Genomic DNA, 17,528 nt, shown 5'->3' with positions numbered 1-17,528 from the left:
CCCCCATAGTCAGAAGTTACCCCAGGTCCCCCATAATGTTTTTATCAAAGAATATTACAAACAGCCTTCCGGTTCCCATTTTACTGTTTTAAAAGTCACATATTGTGCATCAAACTTTTCATAACTAGGCCTAAACACCCGTAGTTTGAAAACAAAGAAATTTAAGGCAGTGGTGATCTGGCACAACACAATAATCCATGTCATCGTCCTTGTTGGTGCTTCTATTCTTCAGCTGTGCGTTGAGTCACCGGCTTCTGGAGTGGTGAGAGCAGGGCTTTGAGTGCGTTGTCTTTCTCGGCTTGGCTTTCAGCATCAGCTTTATTGTTACCTTGTGCAAAGAAGTCTTTGCCTTTCTGATGTCCTGAACAATATATTACTGTGACTTTGCTAGGTTTCTACACTGCCTCTAGCGATTGTATAATTTCCTGTTTATTTTTAATTAGCTTCCCTTCTGCCATGAGAAGACCTCACTCTCAGTAAATCATGCCAATGATGTATAATGTAGCAAATGCATAGCAAAAGTCCATATATATATATATATATATATATATATATATATATATATATACCTTTTTTACCCTTTGTCCATTGAAGTGCCTGTATGAGTGCCCAGAGCTTAGCACATTGCACCGATGTCCCTGGCTAGGACCATCTTATCCTTCATGGTTAACGTATATCCAGCATGACGAACCCGATCTTCCACAGAGCTGCTCCCATCCCTGAACAGAACGAGGTCAGCATTGGACAAGGGTGTCATTTGCAAGTCAGGGGGGCTGGAAAGGAGCTCATCAGTGACACTCAAGCAGTCATGATTGGGAGGCCCTGTCTCCATGGGCAAGAAGGTAGCAGGATTTAAAGTTTTTATAGAAATAAACCACAAACAGGGATTCTCACAGAGAAGGGCTTGATACTGAGTAACCCAATTATTTGAGAGCCAGTGATGCTCCCTTGTGTTCAGCAGTTCTAGGACCGGGTGTGCAACCTGCACGGTCAGTTCCTGACCTAAAGTCAGCTTGTCTGTTTTTTGAATCAACAGAGCTGAAGTTGCTAAGGCCCAAAACAGTGAGGCCATCCTTTTGATACTGAATCTAAATTTGTAGACAAATATGCCACTGGTTGATTCCATGGGCCTACTTCTTGGGTCAACATTCCAAGGGCCACATGGGTTTTTTTTTTTCAGTCACATATAGAGTAAAAGGCCGCTTTACATCTGGTATGCCTAGGGCTGGGGTGGCTGCCTAAGTCAATTTTAAATATTTTTAAAAGCTTCCTCCTGTTCTACAGTCCAATGCAGATGATTCTCCCTTTGCCCCTTTAGGGCTTCATAAAGGAGTTCAGAGATTTCTGTAAAACCTGGAATCCAAATTCTACAGTAGCCTGTTGCCCCAAGAAACCTCAGCTGTTTCTTTGTTTGGGGTTTAGGGATGGCACCAATAACCTGTTTTTTTATTTCCTAGGCAATGCATGCCCGGTGTTATTTGAAATTCTAAATATTTAACATGCTGTACACAAATCTGGGCTTTTTCCCATGATACCTTATATCCAGTTTTGCTGTAAGTGCAGCAACAACTTTTTGGTGCCTTCCCAGCGCTGTTCTTGGGTTGAGCTGCATAACAGTAAGTCAGCCACATACTGCAGTAGGACAGAGCTATATTGTTCCGTGGGGAAGGCAAGCAAGTCCTCCACCACAGGCAACAATGGGCCAGTATCCTTCCTTTCTTCAAGTCCTGCTTTTTCTTTTCCTTGAGCCTTGTCTTTCTTTTTCCTTCTCTTCCTTGGCTCCCATAGCAACTGCTATCTTCCTTCCTGGCTCTCTTTCTCTTTTACTGTCTCTCTATTCACATATGCTTTCCCAGCTAATTGCAACAATTGTGTTATATTTATGCCTTCCCAAGTCTCCTGCCTTTGGACTTTCCTTCTAATGTCCGGTGCTGACTGGGTTACAAAAGTTGTATTAATTAGCTGATGGTTTTTCAGGAACAGCAGGATCAAAAGGTGTATACATTCTGTAAACTTTACGGAGCTACTCATAAAATCTCTCAGGGCTCTCATTGGGCTCCTGCTGTGTTTCTAGCATTTTAATCATATTTGTAGGCCTTTTACTTGCAGCCCGCATTCCTGCTAAAAGGGCTGTTTGATATTTTCTCAAGTTTTCCTGTCCTGCTTGGGTATTGGGATCCCAATTGGGCCACAAATTTACTGGGAATTGCTGTTCATATCAAGCATCTGGATTCTGCATAGTACCCGGTATTCTAGTGGCATTAACTTTTTAATTTTTCCTAAAACTCTCTGTATTTTTCAGAGGTTAACAAAGTTAACAAAGTTCTACAAAGTTTTCACAGTCCTCCCAATTAGGACAATGGATGTCAAAGATGGAATCAAATAATTGAAGCATTTTGGAGGGGTCTTGGCAGAGAATAAATGACTTTTCTCTGGACCAAGCCTCTTTTTTTATCCTTTTTAAAGTCAAATCTCAAATATCGCACCTTGATCTGACATGTTTGTGCCTTTTTCCAACAGTTTTTTTTTTAACTCGGTATAAAGCAGGTCATATTGAAACCTGTTGGCTCTTAAACCCTTTAAAGATGACCAGTGTACACATATTATAGTAACATATTTAGAATTTAACCCTTTGATGACAACTAATGTAAACATTTAAACCTTTTATAACATAGTTGAAACCAACAAACATACATTTTTTTTTGATAAATCACTTTCGTGCATTTTTTGACATACCTAGGCCTTCTGGTCTTGTATATCTTTTTATCTTTTTAACAAGACAAACACACAAAATTTTTTTATATCAAAATTGTATCTCTTTTACTTATAGCTTTTAAGAATATATTTTTATCTCACTATAGACCTTGTATCACAAACTAGTCTTTAGCTGTTAAAATTTTAAAGTGTCCCTTTTTTCATTCTCAGCTTGTTACACTTTAAATTTGGTTGGCTGCCAATAGAATGGTAGTAACCTTGAGGGTTTTTTTAATTAACAAAGTACAGAAAAGAGCAAGTTAACCTTATAATTACAATTGAAGAATTAGCAATGTACAATACTTTAAGCACACCAATTAAACATCAACTAAAACTGAAACACAGATACATTTATCAATTAACTAAAATTTGTAACTTTTCAAACTGAAACAGATATTTATCAATTAACTAAAATTTCTAAACTTTTCAAACTGAAACATTTATCAATTAACTAAAATTTCTAACTTTTTAAACTGAACCACAGATACGTTTATCAATTAGCTAAAATTTGTAACCCTTGTAAAATTTCTTACTTTCTCTAGCTTTATGTCCTTCAGAGCTTTTTTAGCTGTTTTTAATCCATTACTTATTTTTTCTTGCTAATTTTTAAAATTTGAGTGTAAGCCCTATTCGATCCTCTCTGAGTCTGACCACAGCATGGTGCTCTGAAGCCAAGCAGTTTTCATGTTTTGTCCCCACCTCCTCCAAACCTGCGAATTTAGCAACTCAAAAAGAGTGGGAAAGTCTAAATTCTCTCAGTCCAGATCTGAAAGGACTGGTTACTTTTCAGCATCATCCCCTTTCTGACAGAGGACCAGGGTGTTGCTTTTTGCTTCTGGAGCACGCATATGAAGCCAAGGAGGCATTCTGTGGCACAATTTGAGCCATAAATCAATGTAGGGAAATTGATCTGGATATTCTCATCCAGGGGTGGTGACTGTTAGCCAGACGGACTAGATGAGACCCTCACCTAGGGATCTCTCAGTTGGCCAAGCTAGGCAAAGCGTGGGCCATTCTAACTCACAAAAGGCTCTAAGCTTTGAGGTTTCATCTTAATACCATAATTTCCAGTAAAACCTTTCTTAAAATTCCTAAGCATGCATTCCAAAACAGTACGACGAGATGTTTCTGTCCCCACGATCGGCTGATCAGAGTGTTGGTGTGTGTATGGGTACCCTTGAATGGAGACACAAGACAAACAAAGGTGGGGGATCATTAGCTCTCCTGCCTGGCTGTGGGCTTCTCAGCCATTTTAAGGTCCGTTCAGGCTAAGGTGGGCTGTCGCCTAAGCTCACCATTGTGCCTTTGTTAAACGCGACCACACACAAATTCCTTTTTTTTTTCTTGAATTCTTTTATTGGTACATCTTAGGTATACAACACAATTGCATTTCTCATTGGGAACTTGTACCTTTACATGATGCATCTTGGTTTTTTTTTTTCCCCATTCCTAGCCCTCCCTTCACGCCCTCCACCCTTCCCTATTTACAAAGTCTTTATTTCCATTTTTTCCATTTCTCATCATTTTTCCTTTCCCTTCTTTCCTTTCCCCTGCCCCTCCCAGTACCCCTACCCCTTTGGAACTTTTCTTCCTATTTTGCATTATCGATTATTCATTCTAATCATTGGTACATTTTAGGATACAATATAATGACATTCATCACACAAATTCTGACTCAGGGAGGAGTCTTTAAGCTCAAGCACTTCCTCCCTCTGTCTTGTTCCGCAGCTCCTTTACACACGCCTATCCAGAACTCTTTCACTCACACGTTTATTCAGAAGTTATCACATTCCCTCCTGGTGACCCCCCTAACCATAACCAAAACAAATGAAAGAAGCTACCTCCCCAAATGGCAAAGCATAAGGGGTGATCAGGCCCCTGCACTATGTTTGTCCAAAGTTCACAAAGTGGATCAAAACAAATGGGAGGAGCTGTCTTCCCAAATGGCAAAGCACAAGGGGTGATCAGGCCCCTGTGCTGTATTTGCCCAGAGTTACAAAATAAAAATTCACAAAGCGAAACCGAAAGTTAACGACTAGGGAGTTTCCTGGGGTTTCTCACCCAGCAAAGGAAAGAGACAGATGAGACACCAAGAGCAGCAGTCCTCCTTCTGTGGTCTCCTCCTTGGGTTCAGGTAAACTTCTGCCAGTGAGCAGATCTCTGTGTCCTACTGGGGAGCCTAGGAAATTAGTCCCAGGGGCGCGCCTTTCCTCTAGAGGAGACGGAGAGCTGCTCCCTCTGGTGGGGCTCGGGATGATGCCCCAAAAGGCTATTTCATTCCTGATTCGCGGCCAACGCACCAAATGTTGCAGAAATCTTGGAAAGAAATACACAGAGACACAGAATTCGGATAAAATCATAAAATTTCTTCTCGCGAGTGGAAGGGAACGCCAGAAACCAGTCTGGTCAGTATCCACCCCCCTTTGTTCAGCATTTCCCTTTTTATATCCTTTTTAGCCATTATCTCATCCCTAGTGGTCTTTGATATGTAAATACAATTCCAGTTTCTATTTACAAGTTACAGACACAGGATAGGCCATGTACATTGTAAATTCACCCTGGCATGGTAACTTTGTTAGGTTAATGAAGTTACTGGTTAGAGTCAGATAATCCTCACCTTAAACAAGGAGTTAAGGGAAAAGCAAATCTTAAAAGAACACATTACTTATTTTGCTTCTATAACTACTTTGATATTCAATCTATTAAGTTATCTAAAACTTTTCCATATCAATCTGTCTTCACTTTTGTTTGTAAAGGAGACTAGAAATACCTTCCCATACAGTTGCTATGAGGATTGAATGATGTAATATCAATAAAATGTTTTTAGAGTTCCTAGCACTTAGCAAAGAATTCTCATTTTTAAACTGGCATTCAACTGAAATAGTTGAAGAACAGTGGATCACATAAAAAAAAAACTTGAAAATTTTAGAAAAATACTACATGATCATTGAAAAATGTATAAAAATCCATGCCAAGCTACACTGAAAAGAACAAAAGAAAATATAAATCTCCTTCCACTTCCCCACCCAGCAGTAGAACATGCCAGCCAGATATCTCCCTGCACCTTTATCTAGATATAGAAAGCACATTTCCATTCCAAGCTATGTTAGGATGACTTCAGTAAGATGGAAGTGTAGGCTTTTTTTTTTTTAATGTTGGAATTCCACTGCAGATGTTATTATCTGAACCTGGCCTTATTGTAGCAGGCTGGACGCCCTCTACCTGGTGAGCACTTCTCCAGGTAAGTGACTGACTTCAGCTTTGATCTCAGGAATGCTTTCTACTTTTCTATTTTCTACTTTTCAGATATTTGTGGCTCTATATGGTCCTCCAAGGTGATTGCCAGTCAGAACTCCTTCTTTGTGGAAATTCTCTGGGCATTGTCAGTTCTGTAAATCCATATATTGCTTGATTTTTTCCCCCCTATGGCTCACACTGCATAGTTCCAATTTCTGGATTGGGTGGAGGCCTTTTCTTTGAATCTGAGTTTGCATTGTAAGTTCTGCCTTCTTTAGGGAGACATTTCACTCAGGGGCCTGTTGTGTTTTCTTTCCATTGGACCCAAGCGGGGGCCAGTAGTAACTTTTGTAAAAAAGTCATGAATGTTCCTTTTTAATTTTTCTGAGAGGCTCTTTGATCTTTTAAAATTTCCTGGAGGTGCTGTATAGGGACTTGGAGGAGCAGCATTACCTACCAAGCTTGTGAGCCTTAGACTCACATCAATCTCTTCATAATTCTGCTTGCTTTCCACTGCACTTTTTTAAAAAAACAAATTGTAAAATGAAGCATACAGGATTTAGATTATCTAGGCAGCAAGTGAAGTAACTATGGTCATAATGATTGTACTGTGCTTCCTTTTTGATGCTAATTTTTTATTTAAATTGTCATGTTATTTATTCCATTGGACTCTAATCTTTTTATCAAGTCTTCATTTGATGACTAGTTTCTTTCATGTTTTCTTAATTATGAGCAACAGAACTATAATTATATTCTAGCACATTGTAATATGTAACTATGGGATAAGAATGTCATTGTTGTATGTGTATTTTTTTGTGTGTATGTGTAGTTTTTACTTCTGTGTTTGACATCCTCGACTACATTTCATAAAACTGAATGGGCATATCAAATGAAATACACATTTCCATTTTGATAAATGTTTTTAAACTCTGGGAAATTCGACAAGACAGAGGTATACCTAAGTTGTATGGGAATTTCAGTTTCTCCACAGCTTGCTTGATGTTAATAAACTGGATATCTAGTTTTTAAAAACTACACAATCCTTCCTCTTAAGAAAATTAACTTTCTAACAACATTCACAAGATTTCACCGTGAAATTGTGTTTTACTGTTGCCTCAAGAGTGAGCTCTCTCTCTGTACCTCTTAATGCACTTGTTATGTCATCTGCCTGAAACATTCTACAACTGGATCTTCCCATGCATGCTGTGTTTTGTTAGGAGCCATTTTGTATAATTTTGGGGAAAAATCATTTCATAATTGAATTATGATGAGGGCTAAGGCTCAATGTCTTCTTGCCCAAGAGCCAGCTCTGGCATTCAGAAACAGAACTCGGTTTTGCTTCCCTTCGATGGTCTATAATGTTACGATGCTCAAGGGCAAGGTTTAATCAGCTGAAGACACCCTGGTTCTTTGAGAACTGAGTAGTAATAAAAAAAGTGAAAGGTTTCACCTGGGGGAAGGACAAATTCTTTATTGGTATACTATCTCATCCTACCTACTACTCTCCTTAGTGCTCTCATCAACATAAGATCCTCATTGGCCCAAGATCCTCAGCAACCTAAGATCCTCATCAACATAAGATTACCGCCACCCCCTAAGTCATCCAATGCTCCCTCCAATTATTGTGTGCACCCAATAAATAGTGGCTAGCTCAGAGGTCCTTTGTCTTTGCCCACTCTGAGGTACTGACCTCCCACCCCCCTTGTACTGGGATTTTAGGGTGGCTACAGTGTTTCTAATAATAGGAAGTGTTCAGCTCTGTTTTCACCTGGTGGGATCACTGCCACATATGCCACCCACCACTGGTGGAAGAGGACGTGCATGCTTAGCAAGTCCTGTGGTGTTTAGAATGCAGCCTATGCTGGAGACTCAGACCACGGGTATAGAAAGTTTAGAGAATTCCCAGCACTGATCCAAGCAGAAACTCAAGTAAATCTTGCCACCAGAATACTGTCACATTTCTTTGAAGGTGCTTTTTGGAGTGCCTGAAAAGACAGAAAGTTGGAAGTTGGTTAAATTCGTAGGTAATATTGTGTGATTGTTTTGGGGACTGCTTGCTCATGAATGTTCATCTCTCTGGCACTGTTTGCTCTGAGACTTGCTTTCATGGCGCATAACATTCGAGAGTGAGATCGCGGTTAAAGAGACCACTGGCGCTCACTACTTCAGCAATTGAAGGCAATAGATATGACCCAAAAGCCTGAATTGGATGAAGCAATTATCAACAGTTGATACATAGGAAAATTATTGATTTTTATGTAGTCATCATGCTTCCAATTATTTTATTATTTTATAAGCTTTTAATAGTTAATTCTTAGTTTTTCTAGGTATAAAATTAAATCTGCAAGATGATTTAACTTTTTTTTCAATATTGTCTTTATTTTATATCTTATCCTTTAGAACTTCCAAAATGATGCTAAGTAATGAGGTAATTTTCAGCTCATTTCATTTTGTTCTCAATAACAACAAATTGTCAATTTAAGCAATATAGACATCAAATATTAAAATCAAAATTAAAAAGTAATAAAAATTTTATAAAAATGCACCGTGTACACTATTTCTGTGACTTTTGCTACTTTACTTAACCTCTAAGCATGTTTTAACCTCTGATTTTTTTTCAATTTGTTTGAAGCAAAACCTTTATTGGCACATTTTAGATATACATAATGATAACACTTATCATAAGGAATTTGCACCTATACCTGATATATACTCCCTCTTCTTTTTTTCCCACCCCTACCACCTCTCTGATTTTGTAATCTCATCTGGAAAATGGATTCTGCTGATACTGTTAGGGTTAGGGTGAGGGCTGGATTGAATGGTGTATTTGAAATACTGAGTACTGAGCCTGGTCCTTGGCCCACTAAATACATAGTAGGCATGGATTTTGTGATACAAGGCTCTGTTGAGTATGTTGGGGCCATGAGAGAGGCCAATCAGTTCTGCATGTCCAGGGAACAGCAAGGAAGAGAAGAGGTAGAAGTAGGTTGATGAGAAGAGAATGCTGTAGGTAAAATGTGATCATAGAGGAGTGAGGCAGGAGTAGTTTTAGAAACTTCAGAAAATCTGTAATGTCTGTAGAAAAGTTTGTAAGAAAATATAGATAGCAGTGCCACCTGGAGACATAACCTGGGACCAGAATGTGGCAGGGGTTCAGTGCTATGGTAGAGCTCAGGATTTCTATAGGTGACAAGGTATTCATTTGTTTTGTGGAGAGAGGTTTCTCTTGGAGGCATCTTGATGAATGAACTGGGAGAGGGGAGGTAGAAAGATCTGTTGAGAGATCTAAGACTGGAAAAGTAGTTGGGAGTTGGAAGAAGAGGCCAAGGAGGTACAAGCTTTAGGATTGAACAAGGGAAAACAGAAGGTGACCCTGGAGAGTCTTGTTTGGAAGAGTGGTTGGACAATGTTGGTGTTGTAGTATTCTGTGGCTGTCATTACAAATTGTAGTGGTTAATTGATTAATTGTCAACTTGAGTGGGAATGCCCACGTGAACTGAGTCATCATGGTTCTGGCCGTGGGAGACCCGCTTGAAGGAAGATTGTTGTCAGAGGAACAGTATAAAAAGAGAATGGGAGGGAAGTATTTCAGGTGATTTTCCCCAGAGGAGCTTTGGCTGTTCTCTTAGGAGGAACTCAGGTCTTCGCCTTCACCTTGGGCATGGTCTCCTGGCTTTCGACCCAGACTCTTCATTCAGCTTATAGCGCCTGCCCTTCAACCTGCCTGCCCTTTGACCTCCCTGTGGATCCCTCCAGCCTTCCTTCACAGGTCCTTTGGCCTCCTGCTGCAGACTTGCAGGCTCCTCCCAGGCGGATCCTTCACATCTCTAGCATGGGGACAGACCTTTGACTCTTCTACATTTAACTCTGTGGGCAGCCACTGTAGACGAATCTTGTAAATTTCTGTTTCCTCCATTAATTCTGATTCAGAACATGTGCAGTCTTGCCTCAGCCCTTCAAGCTCTTGTAAGTACTAATACACAAATGAACACACATTTGTTAGTTTAAAGGAACAGACATTTATTTTTTCACAATTCTTCAGGCCTGAAGTCCTAAATCAGTATCCCTGGGCTGAAATCATGATGTTGGTAGGCTTGGTGTCCCTCTGGAGGCTCCAATGGAGAACTCAGCTTCTGGTGGCTGCTGGCATGTCTTGGATTGTGGCTTCACAGCTCTAATCTTTACAGCTGGAATCTACAAATCTCACCATCTGAACTCCTCTGCTAGTGTCCAAACCCCATGCCTTCAGCTTATAAGGATATAGTATATGTGATCGCTTTTAGGACCCACTCTAATAACCTGGGTAATCTCCTCATCTCAGGGTCACATCTTCATCCCCTGCCCCCGATAAGAACACATTTATAGATCCCAGAAATTAGAACCCGTTACATTTAAGTGACCATTATTTTGCCTCCCATAGTTGCCCCTTACTAAAGTAGGAAACACAGGAGCCATAAGATAAGGGAAAGATAATGTATTTAGTTTGAGCCAAAGTTTAGGTTTTTAAGAAGATCCATTGCTCTCAGTCTCATTTTTTAGAAACAGAAATGTTTTCTCTTTCCCCGATGAAATCAGAGATTGAATTCTGTGCCGGTTTTTAAAAATTTGCATCACCTTGAATTAACCCTTCATTTATTGAATAGATCTTTTATCTCAGGTCAACCAGAGTTCCAGCCTTGTTAGAGTCTCACAAGGCCTGGTTTTGTTTTTCTTTTTTTTTTTTTTTTTACCTTTTTCCAGTACCAGGGATCAAACTCAGGACCCTTGCATTTGCCAGGCAGGCTCGGCGCCAATGAGCTACATCCCTGGCCCAGCATGGTTTTCTTTTTAAGTAATATCCAGGAGTATCAATAACAATTGAATGCCTCAGACAAAATACAAAAAATTTCACTGTCAGTTATTCTTCCTTTCAAATTATTTTGGCATCTGGACCAAATTCATCTGTGAAAAGGTTGAAAGTGTATTTTTAACACTGGCCTTTTCAGCCCAACAATACCAATAAGTAAATGCTTGGATTAACCAATTTCAGAGAAAAACTGAAAAGTAACTCAAAGTTTCTTTCATTCCTAGTGTTTGTTAAGTATCCCTGTCATTTATGATAAAGTTCTTCCTGTATGCTCAGGCTACGGAGAAAGTTTTTGAGATGCATTTTTAGTCTATTTGTGCAACTTCAAATCTGAAAATCTATTCTTGATTTCCTGAAAGCCAGATAATCTTGTTAAGTACTTTTCACTGACCATATCCTTCAGAATTACTTGAAATCTTAGATTCTAGCTGACTTTGACTTTTCAGTAAGTTTCAGCATTAAACTATTTCACTTTTTCATTTCTAAACCTACTTTTTGCCCATGTATAGTCTGTCACCCTTTGCTATAGCAATTGCAGTTTTGAGGAAAATATTTTTCCCTAAATATGTATTCTAAATTCCCAGAGAGAATGTCTGTTCAAATAAATAAAATGAGAGTAAATGCATCAGAGAGAATCAAATGTTACATTCAAATCACTTCCAAAGGTTAAGTGAATTTCCTTTTAGTTGCTCCAAAAATGTTTTTTCTATGCCTTTATTAAAAAAAACCCACTGTAAATCATTTTGTGAATTTAAGAAAATGTATATATAAATATAGTTTCCTAATTCATGTCTGTGAGGTAATACAATGCCAATAACAGGGGCCTGGTGACATGGGGCTTATTTATAATTCTAGTGACAATGTTACATCCAGGTTTTTTCAGTTAATGGATTACTTATTAGGGCAAAGGCCTCAAAAGCTATTTTTCTCTTCCTCTGTTTTCCATAATAGAACACCTCACCACGGTGAATGTGAAAAAGGTTGATGCTTTTGATTAGATAATAAAACTCTTCATTTATTCAGCAGGTCTTTGTGGGAGCCCTGCATATATGCAAGCTTGTGCTGGTTCCTGTGCCAGCCTGAGCAGTATGTGATGCAGGCTGTCAGTGGTCCAGAAACTGTGCTGAACAATAGGTCAATAAACGATTTAATGAGTTCCAAATTTTAATCAAGTCTAGAATTCTTCTGCTCATTGACAGAGTACAATTTGCAGGGTCTCTCTCATGTGTGGAAAATTTATGCTGGAAAATGTTTGTAAACTGATGAAGCTTTGTTTGGCTCTATGTATAAGGTATATTTTTGTTCCTATAGGAAATTAAATGTATCACTTTTTTTTTTGCTTGGTTCTCTTCATAAGCTGTATTTTTATTCCTATTGAAAATTACATATAACACTTCCATTCAGGTGTAGCAAAGGAGTGTCTCTCATGTTGCTGGGTCTCTGTTGCCCATAAGTAATGGTGCTGCATGGAGCTTACTCCACTCCTTCCATTTGAGGACTTATCCCCAAGACAGATATATTGTGTTCTTTATTAAATTAGCACTTTCAAAGGTCTCAAATAGTCAGATTACTACTACTCTGAAACTCATTAACTTTGAAATTTATATAAATGCCAAGTAGATTTTAAGTTGCATCTGTGGTACAATAATGATATTTGTTTTCTTTTTAAAAAGAATACTTGTTAGGTGATTTCATTTACTGAGCAGGAAAGAGAGAAGAGCAGGCCTGAGACTGTTGGCTTAATTTACAAGTCACTTTTCTTCTATCTATTCTTCAATAGATCATGTTATCTTATGCACAAAGATTTTGAAGTTTTTATTTTTCATTATTAAACCTCTGCCATATATAATAGAAAAGAATACTTGAGCCTTTTAAAATTATTTATTTCAAGATAAATGCTTATTTAGATTATTTTAGTTATGCACACATAATCTATAAATTTGTTCTAGTATGTTTTAAAAAATAGTTGGAAAAAGAGATAACCATTGTACTGTACTTGATTTTTTTCTTTAGTAGTAGCTGATTGTGTTTAGGTTACTGAACCTTCTCTCATTTTATATACACTCCAAGTTGCTCTTCAATTGTTACTGTGAGTTTGTCTTCCGAGAAAAATTCAGACTTCTTAAAATCAGGGAACATATCTTTAATATATATTTTATATTTGGTAGTACTTAGTTAGGTCTTGAGCTTACAATGCAGTATTTGCTTGAAAAGCACTTTATAGAATTGCACTGAGGTTTAAAGAGAATTATTATTTTTAAGTTAGAAAAAGGCAGCCTGAGATGTTACTTGAAAAGGCTGGATGTCTGTCCAGTATGGGTTTCAGAATGGCCATGGACAATATATACTACAACTGTCAAGAAAACTGGTGTTCATATTGGACATTTAGCATATTTTCTGGCCTAATTATGGTATGGGAAGCTGTCTTACAATTGAAAGGTGGCTTGTTGAGCATAAAATTGGAGTACACAAGGTTATCACATAAGCGAATGTATTACTGTCATCAGTACCTTAGCCTCTGCCCTAGGGGATGAATACCCATGAGGATAAGATATTTTTCTATGAGTAAGTACAGTTAGATCTGGCCTCTCATTATGACGCTGTCCTTCTATAGATGGTGTTTCCCTTTATACTAGTCTATGAACAGGAATTTATTTTGTTTTATATTCTTACGGCTCAAGCAATAAGTAAAATAGGAAGATTTCCACATTTCCAACACTCATAGGAAAGTAAGGGAAATAAGATTCAGAAGGGTTGATAACATTAAATTATTTTGTACTGGCCCATGTATGCTTCTTCACCCCCTCCACTCTCTCTGAGCCTCATGTAGTTTATTTATAAAATGACCTTCATGATAATACCCATCTTATTTGACCTAATATGATTGGGCTTTGTTTGTAATAGAATACTAGGAAAATAGGAGTTTTTTTCCTATCATAAGTCAAACTGGATTATACATTTTAACAATCACTGATTGTCTACAATGTATATATCCCTTAAAAATATTTATCTTTTCCAAACTTTGAAAATCATGTATGTTCGTGTAAAGTTTTTGGGAGAATTAAATGTAGTCAGAGATTCTCTGTTCTATTCAGATGATTAAAATATAGATGAAATTATTATCTAACAGAATTGGGTAGTTAAATTTCAAATTTCAGTACTATAGTTTATAGTTTTATTTCTCATCATATAAACGTTTTTGTTTGTTTTGTTTTTGACCTTACTATTATGTATTACAGATCATAATGGCTGGAAGACAAAATGTAAAAATAATGTCTAGGATTAGTAATATTAACCTTTGTCTATTATTGACAAAAATCCTTCATTTTATATTTGTAAATAGAAACTATTTTTTACACAACTAAGGCACTAAGTTACATTATTTTTCTTAAAAAATAATATATAGCATAGTTTTGAATCTCAATCACACTGAAATATTATGGTCTGTCTCTTGATTTTTTATGAACTCTGAAAGAGTTTAACATTTACTTTGAATACTTAGTAAAAAAGCTAGAGCTATAGGAAAGCTTGGAGAGTTTCCACTTAAGTGGAAAACTACCTTTGTAAATGTAATATCACAGTAATTTCTCAAATGGAAATGTTTTAACTTACTGTTTGCCAACCAATGCTGGAGTCATGGTGTCTGCTTAGAGGACAGAAAGGATTATTTTAATTTGATTTCCAATGAGTGGTCTTTTTATCTGACATAATTCCAAATATAAATATATCTGATGTCTTTTCTTCTTTCTAGGAATACAGCAGAGCTTGATCTCATTATATGATCTATGCTGCATAGTGTGTTGAATACATTTTTATTTTCTCAGTATACAGTGATTCAGTAGAAACAATAACTTTCAAATCCTGAAAAGGGAGAGGCTGTCAGATTGAGGTGACAGGGAAGGCTTGTTCAGCTACAAGGGCAGCAGAGTTGTAGTTCCGAGGAGGAATATTACAGCTTGAAAATGTGGTTTTTATATGAGCAATGAAAATATAAATATAATTTAGCTACAAATTATTTAAATTATTAATTTAGTTACAAATTATTACCAATAAATGGAGGATGAATATGAAATACAAATTTGAACTTTGGGAGCCCTTGAGTTACCACCATACATAACCCAAGTTTTGAAGAAGAGGATATAGCTTTAAATTATTACTTTTTAAACAGTTTTAGATGAAATTTTTTCCAATAATTGCTACCTTATTAATCAGAGCATACTAAACCTAACTTTTTAATGATTACTTACTGTCACTGTTCTGAGCCTTAAGTATAGGAGTGCGTTACTACCATTGAGGACAATAAGGTACCGCAATACCCACTTTCTGATTTCCATTTTTATTCTGTCGTGGGAGTGGAAATATGTGAGAAAAAGAATAAGTAGCTACTAATCTATTTGTTTAATCTTTTTCTTTCCTGAAAGGAATCTTTTAGCAAGATCTCTGTGTTCATCTTAAATTCCTGAAGTGTAACAGCACCATTTAACTTGTCAGGTCTCTGTGAAGCTTCATTCATGGTGTTCTAACTCTTCATACTAATGTGATCATGTGCTCTGAACCCCAAACAATTCTGTATTAACAACTTACATTTTCATTCAGGAAGCATTTATGAGCATCTATACTTTTAATGAAGAGTTAAAAATAAATCTAAAACACTTACTTTTGTCAAAGAGATACTAATTTTGTGATGCCAAAAGTTATGTTCTTCATACCTGTAGCACAAGGCTGAGGTAATAGGACTACCACTCTGCCCGGCTTCCTTTGTCTGAATAAGTACAGTATAGTTAGACCTTTAGCAAAATTTTATCAAGCTAGATAGATGTTTGCAGGTGTGTTTATATGTATGGATGTACATGCATATTTGTATATCTTTATACATTGTATACATTTATGTAAGCATACATATTTTGGCCTTATGCCAATCTAACATTTTCTGTTTTGTTCAACAGAAATCTTCTTGACAGAGACACATTTTCTAAATCTGATCCAAGTAAGTATATTGCTTGCTTTTTGAAACAGTCTCCTTCTTTTATTTACTCGATTTTACAAAAAATTGTATGGAACTAATAGTCCTTCCTGAGCCCTGCTTGCTATCTACTTGGACAACACTAGCTAAAGAGAAAATTGCTTAGCCCTTTGGAGAATAAGAAGAAATGCAGATAATTCTAGTGTAGGACAGTTCACTTTGAATTAAAAGCTCGTGGTATGGCCACACAATAGATACGCTCTTTGAAAGACATCCATAATTGACCATAATTTTTTAAGTGATTTAGTCACAGAGCACTACTTTTTCTTTTTCTTTTTTTAAGAAACGATAACCAAAGGCATATAAAATCAAGTGAAATACATATCTTCTGTTATAAGCTGAATTTTTTTGATTCTTAGACCATTAAAAACTGGAAATAACTTTTAAAGTGGAAAGGGTAACTTGAATTATAAAACAACCAAATTAGTTTTTTAAATCAATTAGTGTTCTCACGCCCTGTAACATTTAGACATTAATGTCCAGCAGCTTTACATCTCTATAGAGGTGTGAAATGGTATGGCTAAAACACAAGGGAGAGGTCATTGTCAGATGTTACACTACTCTGGCAATCATTGTTAGAGAAAAGGCATTATAATTTATTGATATTAAAAATTCTTGGGGCTCACTTGACAAGTGGGTGGGACTCTTCTTGTCCCTTTATCCACAGCCCTTCATCTTCCTCAGACTTCCTTTCTTGATTGTTAGGTTTTCTTACCTGTTTACAAATATTAAGGATGGTTCTAAATTTTAAATACAGAGTATGAGTTCCTCCTGATGGTCCCATCTATGATGACCCTGAGCACTTTAAGTATGTTAGGAAGTGTTTAACGGAAGTATCTCAAATCATTAAACTATGTTTTTAAAATTTATGTACATCTGGACCATAATGAAGAGAAAACCATCAGTAATTACTGTGTTCTTTATCCTCCAAGCTGTATGCTTATTAAGTTCCAAAGATCTGATATAGTTTGTTTTCTGCTTCTATAAAATGATGTTTAATCATTTGCTGATTTACTGCAATTTTCTTGCAAACCTAAGGCTTAGTATCAGGCATTTAATTTTGAGTAGCTTTGACAGCTGAAAAAGAAATTGTATATGCTTATATCTCATGTTTGTAATGGAGATTTATATACATGTATCTTTCTTTTGTAGTTTGTGTCTTATATGTACAAGGAGTTGGGAATAAAGAATGGAGAGAGGTAAGATAAAAATATATTAAAAATCAGAGCTGGAAGATACAGAATACATTATGACTTAAAGTATTCTTGGTTTCACTTGTCTTTTTCACCCCAACAATTGAATTTCTTTTTCATTTTGTGAAAGTTATCTTTGTGTTTCATTTTTATAATACTGAATACATGACTGTTTAGCTCATTTGTGAACTACTTATAAAATATTCTAGATCTGAGACTTGTACTTTCCTCAGCCAGTCATATGCTTAACATATTGCAATCTAATTGATATGATTCCATATGTAATTTAAGCCTGCAGATTTAGTCTCAAAACAGAAGTCAAACAGAGAGGCATTTTAAGTAGGGTGCTTGATATCAGATACCTCCTGTAATTACTTATTGCCAATAAGCAACCTATAGTTTGCAAATAAAGTAGAAACCTAGTTTCCTCACACAAATGCAGTATACATTGTTCAATGAAGCAAAAGCAAAGAAG

General features: G+C 36.9%; 1 protein-coding gene across 8 annotated transcripts in view; it reads left to right on the top strand.

Moving 5' to 3' along the window:
- Cpne8 (copine 8) overlaps positions 1–17,528 on the top strand; it is a 236,302-nt gene that overhangs the window by 18,535 nt on the left and 200,239 nt on the right. For 3 of the 8 annotated variants that reach the window (XM_087200025.1, XM_004855010.4, XM_021236528.2), the window contains exons 2-3: positions 15,784–15,824; positions 17,013–17,059. Coding sequence is in view for 6 of the 8 variants with exons in the window: in XM_004855010.4 (XP_004855067.1) it covers positions 15,784–15,824; positions 17,013–17,059 (88 nt within the window). In the remaining 2 variants the exon portion in view is untranslated. Of the gene's footprint in view, positions 1–4,776; positions 5,160–5,957; positions 5,996–15,777; positions 15,825–17,012; positions 17,060–17,528 lie in introns of those variants that run through there. The other 5 variants (XM_087200022.1, XM_013075988.3, XM_087200026.1 and 2 more) reach the window with 5 other exon arrangements.

This window comes from Heterocephalus glaber, unplaced genomic scaffold (assembly GCF_053883595.1).
Source record: "Heterocephalus glaber isolate CG9 unplaced genomic scaffold, H.glaber_assembly_v1.0 deba00001733, whole genome shotgun sequence".
In the NCBI taxonomy this organism is placed as follows: Eukaryota; Metazoa; Chordata; class Mammalia; order Rodentia; family Bathyergidae; genus Heterocephalus; species Heterocephalus glaber.
This window is presented reverse-complemented; position numbering and strand designations above follow the sequence as displayed.